Consider the following 18,594-nt stretch of genomic DNA (forward strand, 5'->3'; position numbering starts at 1 on the left):
CTCGGTTCTGCTCCTTACTGAAATGAAAAGCTGAAGCAGGAATATCTGTAATTCGGGAATAAACAGGAAAAATCACCTCAGAGCTAAACTTGGCTGCCTCCCCATCCTGCCAAGGTCAGATGGGATCTACACAGCCAGAGAGTCACAGGAGGAATTTGGATAGATATAATTTATCAGCTTTGAAGTTCTTAACAGGATTTTAAAAGACACACAGAATAGGTTGAAAGAATTAATCATTTATTTTACGAAGCATAAAATCTGATTTTTTTTACATAGTGTTTATCTGAAAATGGCAAGACCTGAAAGTACAAAGTATCAATTTTTGGAAAATTGAGTAATGAGGCTTGACAGTAAGTGGGATAGAGATCCTAACATAACCTGAAGATTGAATTAGAAAGACTATACCCCTTTGTTCCAAAGCTTGATCCCATTTTATTTTCAGTCAATGTTAAAAACATTGTCTAATAAAAACAAAACAAAACAACAGGTGAAGAAATGCCTCTGTAAGTTGACCTTAAAGGTGAAATCCTTTCCACACTTCCTAAATAACATAACAGTTATTGTAGTGTTAAAAGCCTTAAAAGATCTCTGCATCTCCATATAAAATTTGCAATAAAAAATGTGAACTGCCTGTTTGCAGGTAAGTCTTAAACACTGAACTTTGTGTACTTTATGCACACACAGAGTATTGGCTACCAAAGCAATTTTCCAGCACATATTGCAATAATCCATGCCTTTGTGCTATCAAGAAATTGTTAGCTCTCTTTTTATTACCTCTAAACATTCTCAACTCTGGTTTTTTTTTGGTTTTTTTTTTTTTTTTTACCACAGAATTTTCTAAAGGACAACCATGCTGCAAATACAGCCATTTAAACATTCAGCTCTATAATCCCTCTCTGAAAACACAGGAATAAACATGTCCTTTGCAGGTTTGACTTGGCCCTGTGAAAATTTCCCTCATCAGAGTGGGACAGGATGGGAGGATTGTTACAAACAATGTCCTTTATTCAAGTGTTTTGCCTAAATACACATTGCTGTAAAATCAGAGCAAACTCAGTTGCTCACCTGGAGTTTTTAGGACAAAAAATGTCATGGATGGAGCTCTCACAGCTCCTTGTGGTTCTGCTCTCCACCTCTGTACTTCCTGAGGTTGGAGAAAAAAGAGAATATGCAGGACCAGGGCATATTTCCAAGTAGGATGTGAAAGAAGTCCAGGGAATGTAGTCAAATGCACAAAGGAGCTCTTGGCACACAGTAAAATTCAGGGACCATTGGCACAGGTAAAGTTCTGGCTCCAATCCTTCTCCTAATGGTACTGCAAGTATTTTCAACCTACAGTTATTTTTTAAAGCATTAAGGAACTACTTTAAGACAGGTCTGTGACTGATAAACAAGAAAAAACTATTTTTTGTTAGAAAGCTGAAACTGGAAAATGGAGGCCTTAATCTTTTAGCAACTTTTTTTTTGGGGGGGGGGGGGAATGAAAAGGAGTGAATGGCCTAGAAGACAAATCAGAAAAATCAGATTTATAACCAGAGAATTAGTAGGACAGCAACTATGCTAAAATTTGTTTAAGTGATTGTTAGAAAATAAAAAAAAAAAAAAAAGGAGGAGAACACTTATTGAGGGCTATTTCTTTTTAAATTCTAAAACTTACCTTTTGTGTTTTACTTTTTGCCTAGCTCAAAAGAAATTCTGTGTGTGCCTTCATGGTCTAATCTAAAATTCGCAGTATTTCAAAGACTACCTGACCACAAAGATCCAAGCAGACACAAACCATTCTTATATTACCACTGCACAGTCATTGATATCAGCATGTTTTATGATTTCCTGTCCTGCTGCTTCCAAATGCCACTGCTGGGGGTGAGAAACAGCACTGGGTTCCATGGAGAGGGGAATATTCAGCAGCTGGGCAATGATCCTACCCAAAGATGATTGTGTGCTGTGTTCACCTGGGAGGGGATAATTCCCAGGAGCACCGAAAGGCACCTTGGAGTGCTGGTTTCCAAAATATTCAGGCAGGTGGAGCCTTGCCAAAGGAAATGGGGACTGTGGGATGTTGCACCTGCAGCAGCTGCTGTCTCTCTCTGTGGCTTTTGTGTTTTGGATCCACCTCACCCAGGGGTTTGGCTGAAGGCAAGGATTTCTGCCAGCATTCCCAAAGAGAGGGAATAATTCCCATAACCAGGATGCTGGATTAGCACCTAATTAAGCCTGAAAAGCCAGCAAATCTAACTGGCTCAGAAGATTGCTCCTATCCTGTTACCAACCTGTCTTCACTTCTCTCAACAGCAGCAAGGACTTCAGCAGCCAGAAATGAACAATTTATCAATCAGAGTCAAGTCTGACAGGAACTAATGTCTTGGTAAAAATGTACAGCCTTTTCTGAAAAGGATCAATCTGTTATGTTCTTGAAAATTTTAATAAAGCTAAAGGCATCCTATTTATTTTTCTTTTTGTAATTCCTTTTAATTGCACCTCCATAGGTCACTCTACCAATACCTTTCATTACATCACTGATATTGCTATTTCTATTTGTGTCTGAGATGAGGATATGACAACCAACACCAGCCCAGTTGTTGGAAACCCCTATGGAAATCAAAAAAACTGCCAGCAGCACAATCATTTCTTAATATTGGAAAATTTAAGGATCTCTCTTTCTCTCTCGGGCAATGTGCAGTGCTATGCAACTCTCACAAGCCTTTTAATATTTAAAAGGAAAAGCCTGGTAGACAAATGGCTCATCCTTTAGTAAGACAAAGGCAGCCAATGCACAGCAAGGAGCTGGATCAGGTTGATTTTCGCTGATTAATTTTACAGCTGTTGACAACAGGAGATACCAAAACCCCTTGATACATTGCATTTAGGTTGATCCAACATGTACATCCTAAACACAATCCTTCACCTTAAAAACAGAACAATCCCCTCCACCTAACTGCTTTTACAGCACCCGAACAAAAGCCTTATTAAAATGCTTCATCTGTTTCCTTTAGCATTTAAACTGCTCCAAAAAAAACCCACGACAATATTTCTAAAACTTGCGAAGGCAGCGGGATAGAATTAACCTATTCCCAGGGCTGGGCTCGGGTTTAACCACTGGAACTCCAACCACACCCCCTCCAATCCCTGGCCATGGCACCGATGGTTTCAAATTACCTGCGAGGCTGCAGCCAGGGAAATGCAGCTTTCTGACACTTTCCTGGGACGTGGTGTTGCATTCCCATCAGGGGAGAGCTGGGTCAGCAAGAAATATTGATATTTCTTACAAGGGATGGAGTGCTGTGATTTGGAGCATCCTGTCTTTCATAATAAAGGATATTTTTCTGTATCATCTTTATTCAATACTCTGGGGTTTTTTCACTCCTCTTCCCTTTTTAATTTTTTTTTTCTTTTCTTCTTAAGGTGTGGTTTATTCTTACACCTGAATTTGGTTAACAGGAGCATAATATAACTCACAACATATATATTTTTTGAAATATATCAGGGAAAGAGATCACTATGTATTACCAAGTGACTACACTTGGTTATAGTGTAGTCTATCATGTGTTTCATCTTCCATACAAAACTGCTCAAGAGCATTATTTTTCTTAATGTGTTGTAGGCTAAAAATGAACCCTCAAGGGTTTCCATTGCTCTCCTTGTTGCCAGAGCAACAAAGCAATGCTCACCTGAATTTCTGCCACTGTAACTACCAATTTACAAGCCCAGATGAAGTTTGTGCTGCTCACAGGTGTCACTCACGGCATTTTTACTACAAGCCATGTTTTTAGTGTGAAGGAATGCCAGAAAAACTGAAGAATATATCAGGATTTCTACTTGGTTATTGCTCCTCTTAATTCAAGTGTTTCCCTTAAGATATCTTGACCAAGGACATTCAAAGGGAAAGGGTAATACTTAAATCTTTTATACGAAATCCAAAAAGTCACAATGCAGGGTATTTGGTGGGATTTTCAACAAAAATTTGTTCACCAACTCAGAAGAAATCTCTTTAAAAAGCCTATTCAGAACCTGTCCCAGTAAATTCCTTCCTAAAACTCTTTGTGGTGAGGACATGGGAGGTTCTGAGGTGAGGGGAGCAGTGATGAAACTTTTTAAGAGCATACAAATTGTTTTCACTTTCTGAATTGAAAGAGGGTTTATTGTTTAACATGATCCATCCAAAATCCATATGGTGTTTCTGTTTGAAACAAGTGACAGAAGCATAACTTCTATTGCCATACTGTAGAAAAAGGAGGAATACAACTCTGAAGTTATTTGTTATGTGTAAAACCAAAGCCAGGAGGACGACATGGAACTCTTAATTAAAAGATATCAATAAAGAGATATGGAAAATACAACACTGAGAAAACAGTTAAGCTCTATGGCTTATTTCATGTAATTCACAATTTCTCTCCTCTTAGAAACTAAGAGGCAGAGGAAGAAGGAGATAAGCTCAAAATTCCTTCCTGTTTCCAACTTCAAATTCCACGAGAAATTGTTTTCAGATGTTGGATCACAGCATCAATTATTTTACTCTACTGAGCCAGGCAATCTGAAAGTGCAAGAATTGAGAAGAAAACCACAGGCACTTCCAGTTATGACATGAAAGACATAAGTTAGTTTAAAAAAAAAAAACCCACAGTGTTTTATTTTCACACACATGACGTGCACCTCTGTAAATGCACCATTCCTGAAAAAAAAAATCATCCTTATTCCATGCAGAGTCAGATGCAGAGGCAGTGTGAATCACAGAGCTATATGAAGGGATTTTGGACAGAAAATTGTCTAGGCAAGGGATTGAGAAATTCAGAGCTAAGCTTTTTTTAAAATTTCCTCATTTCCCATACAGATATGCAAACTGCTCTGCTATCAAAAAGAAAACGAGTATTTTTTCCTTTTTTTAAATGTATGAAAAAAAATCCTCAGCCTTGTACTGTTTCTCTTTCCAATCCAAACACTTAGGCCAGTGTTACAGAGAAGCCTGCAACTAAAGAAAAGAAAAATTGTCCTATCTGCAAAGAAAACACCTTCTTCTGACCTCAGCATGATGATCTGCACTTGCAGAATGGAAGCCTGGTCAAATACACCCTCCCCTGCTCTCTCCCACTATTGTTTCCAGTCCCACCACGTGTTTGTTTTCAGCCAGGCAGGACACACACTTTTCATTTGATTGATGCCAAACTGAACACCTCAAGCTGAAAAACAAGCCAGCATAAAGACTTTCACTTCACAGCCTGTCCATAAAGATAGGTGCTTCTCCTTTGAATTTCTAGGTTGCTGAGCTCAGCCAAATTAAAACAAACTGAAAAGGTGTCGTTCTTACTTTGTTTTCTTTCTGTTTCACTCCCTCTAGAAATACAGCAGAACACAGACCTTGCTGTCTTGTCTGTCCATACATATGCAGATCAGCCTTTTCTAAATATCAAACTCAGAAAAAACCGACAAAAACCCCACACAAGAGGGGGGAAACTGAAAGGTTTCTCTTTTTTTTTGGTGCACCAAAGTGGAAAGTCATGAAGTATTGATTTTTATAAAATCCCAAAAAATTCAAAGCCAAGTAGTTCCATTTGGTTGTATGGAGCATCTTTTGTGCTTCAAGACCAGTTCTAATCCACACACTCACCAGTGGTAGCATCCTTGTAAATTAAGAGAGGTAGTCTTGTTTTACTCTAAGGCTGAACAAGTTTGTTTCCCAGTTTTCACCACCTTGGACTATATTTTGTTACAGCTCTCAGGGAGGGCGACCCTCTCAAGTGGCAGCAGTGATCTTGAGGGAAAGAAACCACAAGCCAACATTTCTTCTTGATCTCCCTTGCTTTTTCTCTGCTGCTTAAGTCTGACTTTTCTCCCTCCCCCAAACCATAAGCACAGTTTCAAAATAAACTGATGTAAACAGAAAGCAGTATTCATTTAATGCAATTAATAAGAAAGATTTTTTTTTTTTTCTCTTTTTCTACAGTCAGGGCTTGATTAGTTAGAAAATACTGACAGCTCCTTTTTTTTTTTTTTTTGTGAAAGAGAGATGGACAATTTTGTTCAGACAATGGAAGAACATCATGGTGTGGCTTTCTATCTTTTTTTTAAAACTTTTTTCCATTTTTTTTTTTAAAGAAGGTACTGTAGAGAGCATAAAGGCTCATTGTACTGCAGTAGCAAATCCAGTACCGTAGCACTTCAGAGGTGGTTAACAGTGCTTTGGTTCAGAACCGGTGTTAGAAAATAAAGCTATAAAAGTCACGATGCAGGGGATTTGGTGGGAATTTCAACAGTGTTTTCTAGGAACGTAGAAGGGACTGAGGAGGCATTGGCTTCTTCCCCGTGGCAGAGCTCTTTGTCCTTGGTCCCGTTTTTAAGTCCGTTTTGGGGATCCAGCCTCTCACTTCCAGCGGTGGCGCACGAGGGAGGACTCGTCGTTGACCACGTCGTTGTCGGTGTAGCGGTGCTGGCAGCGGGGTGGGATGAGCAGCAGCACGATCAGCACCAGCAGGATGATCCCACACAGGCTCATCAGGGCGTAGGAGGCGATCCAGAGCACGGGCTCGTGGAAGGAAACGCTGGAGACGCAGTTGCTGGCCACATCTGCCGTGGTGAAAGGGCCCTCGATCTCAGAGACGGGCGCACCGTCAGCTTCTGGGGAGCCACAGAAAGGAAAGGATCAGGCAGACATCAGGTAAAAAGTACTTGTACATCTCTCTGTCATCATAAATCTCAACACACTCGGGTTTTACCACATTTCTCATTGCAATAAAAATGTGTCTTAGGTTAGAAATGGGTGTGTGCGTTCTATTCCTATCTGTGGGGCAGTTCTCTTTGTCCATGGGGCAGTTTTTTCTTTCTCTCTCCCACAGCCAATCCTCCCTGCAGGAGATCTCTGCTGTCCATGGCCACTGAGTGTCCCTGCAGGGCTGATCCAATCCCATCATCCCATGGGGAGATGCTGCGCCCAGGGGAGGAGCCAAGCATTCCTACCTGGATCCAATCTGAGGTGCTGGGACAGCCCAGCAGCCTTTGCCCAGTGCATTGCCAGAGGAGCAGCTTTCTGCTGCCCTGCATGGCCAGAGGGAGCCCAGGCCCATCTCCAGCAGCCCTGGAGCTGCAGAGGAAAATTCCCCCCTTGTGCAGGATCCCTGCTCCAGCAGAGCCACAGCTGGCACTGCAGGAGGGCTGAGCCCCCATGGGATGGGGCTGTGCCACCCCCCTGACACACAGGGGAACAGGTTTTATTCTGACTCCATCAGTCCTGTTTTGTATTACTGCATTTTTATTTTATTTTTATTTTTCCCTAATAAAGAACTGTTATTCCTATTCCCATATCTTTGCTTGAGAGCCTTTTAATTTCAAAATTATAATAATTTGGAGGGAGGGGGGTTTACATTTTCCATTTCAGGGGAGGCTCCTGCCTTCCTTAGCAGACACCTGTCTGTTCAAACCAAGACAAAACACAAGAATCCCATGTTTATAAAAAGGGACTCTGAAGCATAAGGAGACCACAACTCTCCCACACCTCCACAGGCTGTCCAGGAGAGGACAGACATTTCAATCAGTCAAAGCGCAAACCACTGGATCACTTCTTTGCCTCTTCACTAATCTTTCAAAAATATCCATTTAAATATCCTACGACATCCACCGTGGTGTAGGGCAGGGCCTGGGCAGTTTTTTGCTTGTTTCTGGCATTTCCAACAACTGGAAAAGCATCTCAGGTGATTCTTTGATCTTCTGTGTTTGCTGTCTTCTTAGGGAGCAGCAGAAAGGTTCATCAGCTTCACAGACACCTGAAAGGACTTTACCCTAAACACAAGGTGCAGTGTGGAAAGCAGCACAGACCCTCTTGTGGATGAAAATCCAGAAGGAAGGGGAGGTGAAGCAGGAGAGCTGGGTGACAGATGTCCACAAAAAGGGAGTGGATGAGAGGAAGGTCAGTGTCAGGAGTGAGGAACAGGGACATGAAGGAGCAACAGAGCTGGGCCAGGAGAACTAACCCAGCAGCTCAAAAAATGATGACAAGGTTAAGGCGAGAAGCAGTGATAATTCACTTCTCTAGTCAGCCACTTCCATGACACATCTGAATATTTTTTCATGAGGGCCCCAGTTTTAACTGTCCTGTCTGTTTCTCACACATTTTACATACAGGCACACTCTTGCCTGATTGGAAGTGATCCCACTACTAAAAACTGCATCTCTTGTTTTCACATATCTTAGTCACAACTGCTGAAACCACATTTAAAGAGATTACCATAAACTACCCCCTTGGAAGGAGGAAGGGAGACTGGATTTTGCAAAGGTGACCTTTAAGGTTCTTCAGGTTTTTAAAAAAATTCAGAATAAGTTGGTTGCTTTAGCTGCATAGATTTTGGCTGTCATTCAGTCCCTGGCCTCACAAGACCTTGCATTATATGAAGATTTAGGTTTTGTTAGATTTGATCCAATTCAATTGTGGGCTGGTGTTGAAAGGGGCAATCCTGCACCCTCACTCCTGTCCCTCACAGCCCCATTTGTGTTGGTGGAGGGAATGGGAGGCTGCAACTCACAGATCAGATGGGACACCAGCCTTCACAACAAACAAAATGCCCAAACAAGGAATTTTCTGTGGAATCACTCATCTGAACCAGCCCTTTCTCCACCCCTAAGTGTGGGAAGGCTCCTTGAGCAGGAATATGCTGTGAGAGCAAACTGGGGGCACCCGAGGCTGCACCCACGAGGACCCTGGCACTGGTGAATAACCAAACACCCACTCCCCAAACTCATTAGATGGTAAAAATTCTGCCTAGAAAGGTCTGTGGAAGAAATCCTTTTTGTCCAGAGCCCCAGGATTGCACTTTGCAATTACTTCTTATGCAATTATTTCTTCTGGACATCTCATCCCCTCACACCATTGGTTTGTCTCTATGAAGTTCTGCAGCAACACCAAACTCAACCACATTTAACACCAATTTCAAATGCAAGACCCAAATATCATTACTTAGTTGTATTTTGAAGAAGTGGGGGCAGGGGGGGAAGAAAAAGCAGTACAATTTTCCACCTTGGAAATAGCTTTGAAAATAAACAGTCTAATTACTCATTATTTGGCTCCAGCACAATGATTACTCCTATTAAAGAAGACAACACAAAACTGTTGCCATAGTGGCTGACATTTTAAATTGCATTTTGAGAATGCTTGATAGCAGCACAGCCTCTGCTTTCTTCCCTCCAAAAGGGAAAAAAGTTTTCCCTCACACTCTTCCACCTCCAGGGAAATTGAGAGGAAATTTGCCTAAATTGTTCAAAGAAGCCCTGAACATAAACTAACAGTCACACACACAGCATATTACACATTAGGTGAATTAGAGGATTTTGATGCATTATTTTAGAATATCTGCTGGTACCTAACTACAGTACTTGTATAACCTTGAATAAATGAGATTTTCTTCATTGTTGATAATTACAGGACAAAAAAGTCGCCTCTGGAAAAATGCTATTTTCTAACATTTGTGTAGAACTCAACACATGCTAGCTCACCCACTTGGGTGGTTATAAAAGCAGGAAACCTGGAATTAGATAAAATTCATAATAGAATGTAAAGTACAGCTTGAAAGGGGCCCCTGGAAGTCACCTAGACCAGGATCCTACTCAGAGCAGGACTGTCAGCATCAATAGATCAGTTCTGCTGCAGATTTATCCCAGGTTTATGCCAGGCCTTGTAAAACCCCAAGGATGGGGACCCTGTTTCACTGCTGTGCCACCTAGCTGGTGACAAAGATACTCCTCATGTCCAATGTTCCTGAATGTCCCTGGTAGATGTTGCTCTTTGTTATGTAATTTCATTTTCACCTTCCTTGGCTGGCATTCAGCTTAGGGCCTACCAAAACCCCAGTTCTTTTCCCACAGGGCTATTTATTTTTTCCTGATTTCTTTTCTTTGCTTGGAAAGAGACCTTAAAGATTATCTAGTTTAAACCCCCTGCCATGGGCAGGGAACTTTCCATTAGACCAGATTGTTCAAAGCCCCATCCAACCTGGCCTTGAACATTTCCAGGTTGCTTCACTAAAACCAACTCGTTGATCTGAACATCCTGTCTCAAGAAGGGACCTGATCCAAAAACCTATCCTAGTCATCCTGTAAACACTTGGTTATCAACAGGCGACTCAAAATTATTTGTCTGAATAAGTCTTAAAAGGTTTCATGTAATGAGGAAAAGGCAAATTTTCAGCTGCAATGGAAGAGCTTCTTGCAGCTATCTAACTTTTCTCATTCTTGGTACATCCTGGAGAATGAAAATGGTGCAAAGAGTAATGTGGGATAAGCCAGTTCTCATCTCTAGCCAAGTCTGAAAAGTAACCTGGAAGTTCAATGAAATTAAGGTGTTTAGTCCTGTTCCCATAATTTGTGTATTCATCACGTACAGCTCCAACACCTTAGAAAATCAATTTGATTTAATTTAATGTTCGCACTAAGAGAGCAAAAGTCATTGCAAAGCCACACTGAATGGTCTTTAACATTCCTCTGTTCCTGAAGATTGGAGCCACCAGTAATTCAGTTTAATTTATGCCCACGAGCTGCCTAGAAGGCTCCAAATAAATGCCATGAACACAGTTGCTATGGCGGGCAGGGCTGGCCTCCACGGGAAGCTCCATCCCTCATCCTGCACTCACAGCCGTGGCTCTCTCATCCAAGTGCTGTTAAATATGGAAACCACAAGCTGTGAAGGAGTGAAACTCAGCATCACTGGCACAATCCAGCAAAATGTCATCTGCCTCATGTGAGTGGGATCTGGCAGCTCCGTGCATCTTGTCTCAGCTGATTCCTCAGGAAGCCGAGTTCCTGTGATGCTGGTGAGACATGTGCAGAAAACGTGGACAAGGAGACCAGGAGGAAATGGCTTGGAGCACCAGCTGGGTGTAATCACATGTCCAAGCTCATGGAAATTCCAGTGGCAGTTCTGTTCAGCAAGCTCAGTTCTTCCTCTCTGGCAGAATTACGTGAAGCGGTCAAACTGTGTTTGCAGGGAGCAATACTAACACCACAGTGTTGTTATTATGGTTCTCAGGTTATTTTTCTCACCAAAGCAGCTCTAATGCACAGCAGCTGCCTGGTGTCCCCTGCTGACCATGCATGGTCCATGTGCTCTCTCTGATGCCTCTTCCTCCCCACACTGATGCCTGCAGGAGGCAGCTCCACACTTGCTCCAGCTGCAGTCAGGAGGCACCAGAAAGAATGACAGGCAGGAAAACCTGGCCTGCAGCGTTTGTCCAGTTACACTCTCCTGTCAGATGCATTCAAAATGTGTCTTTCATCACTGCCTGGCACCTCACAGAAGTGTCCATAAAGCAACTCATATCCATATCCAGATTTTCTCTGGGAGTGAGCTCAAAGCCAACAAGTCTGAGCTTGTTAACAATGAAGAGATTAAAAAAACCTGCCCTAGAGCTACAGCTCAGCCAGCCAGTATCTCTGTTTTCCCCTTCATTAAGCACTCCAGTCCTAACTGCCTTTACCTTCTCTAAAACCTTAAAGAAGCGCTGCCAGTTCCAGCCCTTTTCTCATGCAAACCTCAGGTGAGACAATGTTTTTCAGGCACAGACCATTCCTGTTTGGGACAGAGACCTGAATATGGGTGCACATCCTTCCCCTGCTCTCCCAGTTGTGATGTCAAAGCCATGTCTGAACAATAAGGGGAGGAAACCCCAAAGCTTTTGGGTTTTAGCTACCCTTGGTGAGAGAAGAGAAATCATGAAAGTTAACCAGCACGGTAAAATCAGCCAGAAATGATGAGCTTCACATGAGCTTCCTCACATCTCCTCAGCAGCTAGTTGATAAATTAATGGCTTTCAGCTCACAATGAGAAAAGTAATTGTTTAGAATTAACACAAAGACTACAGAGTCTTAATGTGAGTCCCCTTTTCACCTCAGCTCACTCTTTGCCAATTTCTGAGGGGCTGAACAGGCTCAATTTACATTAAGAGAAAAGTGCGAGTAAGGCACTTCACTGCACACTTCAAGAGTTGGTTGAAGAATCCATTTATGCACAGCTCAGAGCAGGAACCAGCCCAAAATGAAGCTGCATTAAAAAAAAAACAGGGACTCATCTGATATAACTGTTGGGGAAAATGCACACACAGGCAGATGTCCCAGAAAGATCATCTCTGTGAGAGGGAAGAACCCAGCACAGATACCCAGAGCTGAGCCTGATTCAGTTCATCCCAAAAGATGTTGCAATACAGTTTTGGTTTCCTTTTCTTGTTTTTTTTTTTCTTCGTTTGAAATGTGAATAACTTGGAATTTCTTTAAAACACACCCTTCACACTGCAGGAGTACCCACACTTTCTGCCAACAGATATGTGGCAAAGGTGTTTCTCTGATTTTCCTCACTCCCCAAATCCTGAGAAATTTTTCTCTTACCTGCACAGGGACTCACTGCAAAGCCCACTCTCCTCTGGGCTCTGTCAAAGATGACATAAAATCCCTCCATGACTGTAGCACCAATGACCAGAGCATTCGTGGAGGAGGAGATGCCAAATCTGTAGCATTGCAAATTATCTCCTATCACAAGGATGGGTTGAATGTAAAGCTGTTAAAAGGAAAATGAAAAAAAAAATTATATATATTATAAAAATAAAAATAAAGCCAGAGTATAAAAAGCAACACCTCACAGCAGGTTGAAGTTCAGACTTTTTCATTTTTATAGTTCAGGCATGCAAATTCCACTGGAAATGGAGAATGGATAGGGGCAAACAGATTTGTGTACATGATTTAAAACTGGTCAAAGCTAACAGGCAGGTAAAGAGCTAAAGCTTGTGGATTCTAAAAAGAGGTTGAACACAGTCAGTCACTACATGCAGGTCAACAGCAAATTCTCAAGATTCTCACTTTTTACCATAATTTCCATAAGGGAAGGATGGCTGAGGCAGAACCTGGGAGATGAACTCAAATTAGGGAATAATTAGTTATTAAAAGAATTATTAGGATGGAGTTGATTCACAAAGCATTCAGTGTCAGCTGCAAGGTTCTAAATTTTATAAATTCAAGTCACATTTCACCCCCTGTCTCCTCGGGGAAGATGAATGATTGCCAAGCTACGTGATCAATACAGAGAAAGCTTATCATAAGGCCTTACTATATTTCAAGTTAAAATGTACTTAATAGGTTCATTCTTTCCTTTGCTCCTGCCTGTCCCTTGAGGTAAAAGAATGTATCAGTAATGTTAGACAATACCAGCCTGTACTGCAACTGACAGTGGGAGGAGAAGGCAGAAAAGGAGAACAAACGTGGCGCATTATATTCTAAATATAATGGAATGGATGGAATATTAATAAAAGATAAACCAGGCGAGTTACAGAAGCTGGTGAAGAGCTCACAAAGGGTCGTTGCCAAGATTTTCATATTCAGAAGAAGTGCTCCAACTCAAAATGCCACAAGAAACAAATCAATTCCCTTCCCCAAACGAGAAGATCAAAACGAACAGAGACATTCTGTATTGACATCTGATGTGGCCAAAGCTCATGAAAACAAAACAGAAACTTGCCTGTTTTTCCAGACAAATTGAAAAAAAAAAAAATTCCCAACTAGATGGACTGCACTGAGAGGGAAACTGTGCTTTGTCCCTTTCTTTTTTGCTTTTAGGTTTGACGAGTTTGTTATTTTCCATATTTAAAAATTGATTTTTGAAATTTGATTAAAAAAGGTTTCCTTTGCATTCAATAAGCCAGTTCCCTGTTACTGCTAAAAATAGCTCTTATTTTTTAAGAGCATGTGCTTTATAATACTATTTACTATTCTATAATAGTAAAAATAAATGCAAAGATGAATAAACAAAGAGACCTGTGGTAGGATAGAGATCCGAAACGACCTACTGGAGTTTTCATCCCTCAGGTAAATGGAGAGTTTGGGAAATAAGGACCAGGGTTTTTCACTTCTATCCCAGCATGCAAGCTGTGTACCAGTCCAGAATTCAGAAGAGAATTCTTGTATCTGTGAAACAAACCAACCAAACAAAATTACACTTGGAGGTTATAGCCATTTTGATAGATTTTTGTGAATGACCACTGACACTATTTGATACTTTTCATTTCCATGGAGAAATTCAAGAACACAAATCTGAGCTGCTTCTTTAAGGACCAAGGCAAAAACCCAAACCCCAACCAAGGTGTGTCATGACCCAGCATGACCTGGAGAAGGGGGAAGAGGCAAAAACAAGTTTAGCTCTCCCTTCCCTCCCCATTTTTGTCCCATTATTTCCTCTACTGCAGTGAACACGTGGCCTCCCTGAGCAATCACTTCCACAGTGGGATTTTACTGCCTCCCTCCCTCCCCTCTGACCAAACACCAATGGTTTTGCATTTTACATTCTATAAAAAACACAAACCAAAACACAAACCACGTGAATGTATCATGAGATAGTGAGGTCACCTCCCTTCCTCATGCACCTACAGCTCCTTACTCAGCTTCAGAGTCTTGAAGCCAAGGGCTAAGCCAAAAATCTCCTGGCATCTGAGGGGATCAAGGTTTGCTGTAAAGGAAAGAAACACACCCTCTTTCTCTTTTGAAGCCCTGTCACTCCCTACCAGTACAACCTGACATGCTTTTGAAATAAAACCGACTAACAGTATTTTGTAACATATCCATGGAACTAACAAAACAAAAAGCCAACCCCTACAGAGCTTGCTTGGCTAAGACAAACATCTTGCTCAATGTTCCTGCTCCCTGAAGCTGATTTGCTGCCAGATCTGAGCAAAAGCTTTCCTCATTTTACTGCATTTCTTTGGCTGGTTCTTGTTCCCCCACAAAGCAGCAGAAGGGAGGAGCTTGGTCTGAGGCTGCACAGCCAAAGGCTCCCATCTGGGTGAAGGAAGAAGATGGAACCCAGCCTCTGCACTCTCCTCACTTGTATTTATCTGTGAGATGGATTATTCTGTAAGCATCAGCTCATTCATTAAAATATGGCATTTTACAGGTGACAGGCGCTCACCCATTGCCACACCTGCCAGAGATGTGTTTGCTAGGGCTGCACAGAGACTCCTGTTGGGATCTCCAGCTGGTCAGAGTGATCCCCAGAAAAGCTGGAAAGTCTCTTTTCTCAGCCCGGCGCTTGAAGAAGGAGTCAGAGCTCTTCATTTCTCAGTCTCAAGGTTGTTTATTGTTTCTTAGCTATAAAAAATTTTCTCCTGTCCTGCCGTGGTCCTTACAGCAGGACAGCTCCAGGCACTCTGCCTGCCCCCAGGGAGGTGTTATCTTTTTATACTAAAAGCTACATGTACAATGTTTACAATTGCTTTCCAATGCCTATCACCTATGTTAGACAGTGAACTTCTACTCTAAACCAATCTAAAAGTGCCAACATCACAGCAGAAGATGGAGGCCAAGAAGAAGAAGGAGAAAGGCTGGACATGCCCAGTTCCCTCCATCTTGCCTCCTGAATCCCCATACCAAAAACCCCAAAATCTACTTTTCCACCCTGTGATAAATTCACTATCATTCTACTTAAACTGTTGTGGCTTGCTGATCTTCATCTAAGGTTGGTAGTTTGCTCCAGGGGTCATAATCAAACCCACAGGGGTCTTGGGCTCTGTGCCAGGGTCTCTGAGCCCCTGGCAGGGGTCTTGGCCATCCTGGACAGCCAGAGGGGTGTCCTGGGTTCCCACAACTCCTTCCCATTTCCAGGTGCTCTGCTCTGTTCTTGGGCCTCAGCAAGCACAGACTCATGTGAACAAGGAGATTTCCCACCATGAACAGGCCTTTTACCCTGAACTCTCAGCTCCTGCTGAAGTGCATCCCTGGGCACAGGGCAGAACGCTCTTCCCTCACAGCTGAGTCCCAGGCCAAACCTGCTGAGAAATACAGTTCTCCTCTCTTTCCATTTGGTCTTGAAAAGCAGATCTGAGAAAAATTGCAAGGTACCTCCCAGCCAGGTCAGGCCAAGCCTACAAAGTGCTCAGTTTTAAGTGCCTGCTTTAATTTCCCATAAAGATTGCTTAATGCACTGCATTTCTTTCCCCTCCTTCTGCACACTGCAGCAATGCCTGTGGGAGATTTGAGAGCATGATCCCCAAAAGGCTATTAAAAGGAAGATTTTAGGATTATCTGAGCTTTCTTCTGTTCAACTTTTTAACTGAACATTGTATTCCTGCTGTCCTGACTTCAGCTCAGTGAGGTGTAGTAGGTGTGTCCCCCCTCCCTGGCTCATTTCTGCCCATCTGCCAAAATCATCACCCTTCAACACCAAACTGCATCATAACAGCTGCTCCCTGAAAGCCTTCAGTCCAAATAATTTAAGTTTAAGAAACCATCTGCACCACTGAAGAGCTCACAGCCTTGTTTTTGAACTGAGCTGAATAAAGAAATGTGTCACACACAGTTATCCCAGTTTGTCTGAGAGGGAAATAACACCTGGCTGGGGTGCTCATAACAAACTATGAGGAGCAGGAACTTGTTAACCTGGCTCACCTGTGGTCAGAAAAGTGTGTCTGACTACAGCAGATGATGTTTTTTTCAGTGGTACATCTCCTGCCAGAAGCACAGAGCTGTACAATTGCTGAAAATACCCATTTTCCTGACATTGCTCCTACACAGCTGGAATCCCATCCCTGCACCCTGTAACTACTTTTCTTATTTCGCAGACTTATCTCCTTTGTTTAGAGCTGTCAAGGTAAATTCTGGGCTGTGTGGAGGGAAAGGGGTCCTAGAGATTAAAAAGAACTCAGAAAAAAAGCTACTTTATGCATTTTTAATAGGACAGAAAAAAAAAAAATTAGGCAGAGTGAATGGTTCCCCTCTAATCCCTTATAGATCTAGCCACTGTTTCCTTGGGAGGTGGAAGGCCCCAGTTCAAATGTCCTGACCAGCATCAGAGGGGGGTGTGGATCACTGTGAGCACTCCCCAGGAGGATTCCTTATCCATAGGGTGACATCTCAAGAGCTCCTGGGTTGGCTTCTTTCAATTCTGAGCCCAGGGACTGAAATTGTTCCAGCCAACACTGAAGTGTTGTGCAAAGAGAAGAACTCGTAACTGGTACATTTATTTCAGATCCTGGACATCTGCAGGCAGTGAAGGACACTTCATGCCAAATCTCTGCTCTCCATCAAGCAGGAAAAAGGATCTCAATCTTGAATTATCAGCACACAGGCAAACACTGTCTTTGGGGCAGCTGCTTTGCTGTGTTCCCTGTGATTTGCATCAACAACCACTGGCTGATTGTGAGTCCATGACAAAAAGATCAAGTTTGTTCACACTGAAATAGCTGGTGTTTATTCTTCCCCTTTAACCTTCTTGGTGCTGTTGCTTGTATTGAACAAAAATTTATGAATAGTTTTTATTAAGCAGAAAATGTTGCTTCAGCCACTCTGCACACAGAGAACTCCACCATCCCCATGCCCTACTGCTAAAGCCCACTCTGTTCCCAAAGAAAGATGCATTTGAACATAAATAATTCAATAATGAAGGTCAAAAGCAGCTTTATTGATATGAATAATCCTAATGAATGGCATTTATTCTAGACAGCACTAAGAATTATACTTGGAAAGGAACTGCTTGCAGCAGCAGGTTCTCCTACTTTACAAACACTCTGTTTTGAATGAAAAGACTGAGTTTTGCACTCCTAATACTTTGAATCAGAGCAACAGGGATTATGTCTGTGTTTCTGAAATGCTTAGAATAAAATACACCATTTCTGCCCTATTTCTGATGCATTTCCGTACTCACACTTCTTGTCTGCACTTGTGCCCCCCCTTTTCCCTCCTCCCTTATTTTTTTCCACCTCTCCCTTTCCATCAAAAGCCATCAGTCATTTCTCCCTTATTAACAAGGCTAAACCAGGGAAAGTTCTGCTCCCCTCAGGTGCAAGACCCACGACTTGCAAGGCAGGCAGCAGAGCTGACACCCCCTTTCAAAGCCCCTGTGATCCTTGAAGAGGCATTTCACATTTCTGAGCAGGTTTCATGGCATTTTCTTACCAGGGATGTGCGAGCTATCGCCTGCACCACAGCACTGAAGACTTTCTCTGGCAGTCGAAGCAGAGTGGTTCCACTGTCTACTATGGCTTTATCAGCATTGTACTGGGGAGGGGAGAAAGAAAAAAGAGAGGGAAGTTGTAGTTACTGTAATGCAGATCCCACTGTCTCCTGAGCAGAACAAAGCTGCTCCTTTCTGGCAGCTGCCTTCCCAGAACTGCATGTCATACTTGTCAGCAGCTCTCTCCAGCTGACAGCTTCAATTCCAGTGAAATCTGAGAGGAAAAAAAATAAAATAAAATAAAAAAATAGCAAGATACTATCAGCCTAGACACAAGAGTGGGTTTATCTGCACCGGTCAGGAAATTACTGTGTCACCACAGCTGGTGCAAATGGTCTCACTGCTATAAAAAAGTGAATTCTGGCCCCTCTCAGAGGGAGCAAAAGCATTTTGATATTCAGTAGAGAGGTGTTAAACACCCTGATGCAGCTTCCAAGCCCTGAATCAGGGTCTCTGCTAGCATGAGAACAGTTCTAGTTTAAACACAGCAGCCTGTTTTAATGGCTGGCATATCTAATATAGGAATAAGCAGAGAAAATTAGGCATCATTACATGTCTGTACTGGCTTAAGAGTACAAATGTCACACCTTTATCCCTTGTCTGCTGAAAAGCCCTAAAACACACAAAAAAACAAG

The 18,594-nt window shown here is 42.3% G+C and overlaps 1 protein-coding gene across 1 annotated transcript in view; it reads right to left on the minus strand.

Moving 5' to 3' along the window:
• Positions 1–216: 216 nt before the first annotated feature.
• Positions 217–18,594, minus strand: part of BACE2 (beta-secretase 2) — a 56,680-nt gene continuing 38,302 nt past the window's right edge. The window contains exons 6-9 of the mRNA XM_066545551.1: positions 17,902–18,003; positions 13,774–13,923; positions 12,355–12,523; positions 217–6,609 (exon numbers count right to left, since the gene is read on the minus strand). Of these exons, the coding sequence (XP_066401648.1) occupies positions 6,356–6,609; positions 12,355–12,523; positions 13,774–13,923; positions 17,902–18,003 (675 nt within the window). The 3' untranslated portion in view covers positions 217–6,355. The remainder of the gene's footprint in view (positions 6,610–12,354; positions 12,524–13,773; positions 13,924–17,901; positions 18,004–18,594) is intronic.

This window comes from Molothrus aeneus, chromosome 2 (genome assembly GCF_037042795.1).
Source record: "Molothrus aeneus isolate 106 chromosome 2, BPBGC_Maene_1.0, whole genome shotgun sequence".
Lineage (NCBI taxonomy): Eukaryota > Metazoa > Chordata > Aves > Passeriformes > Icteridae > Molothrus > Molothrus aeneus.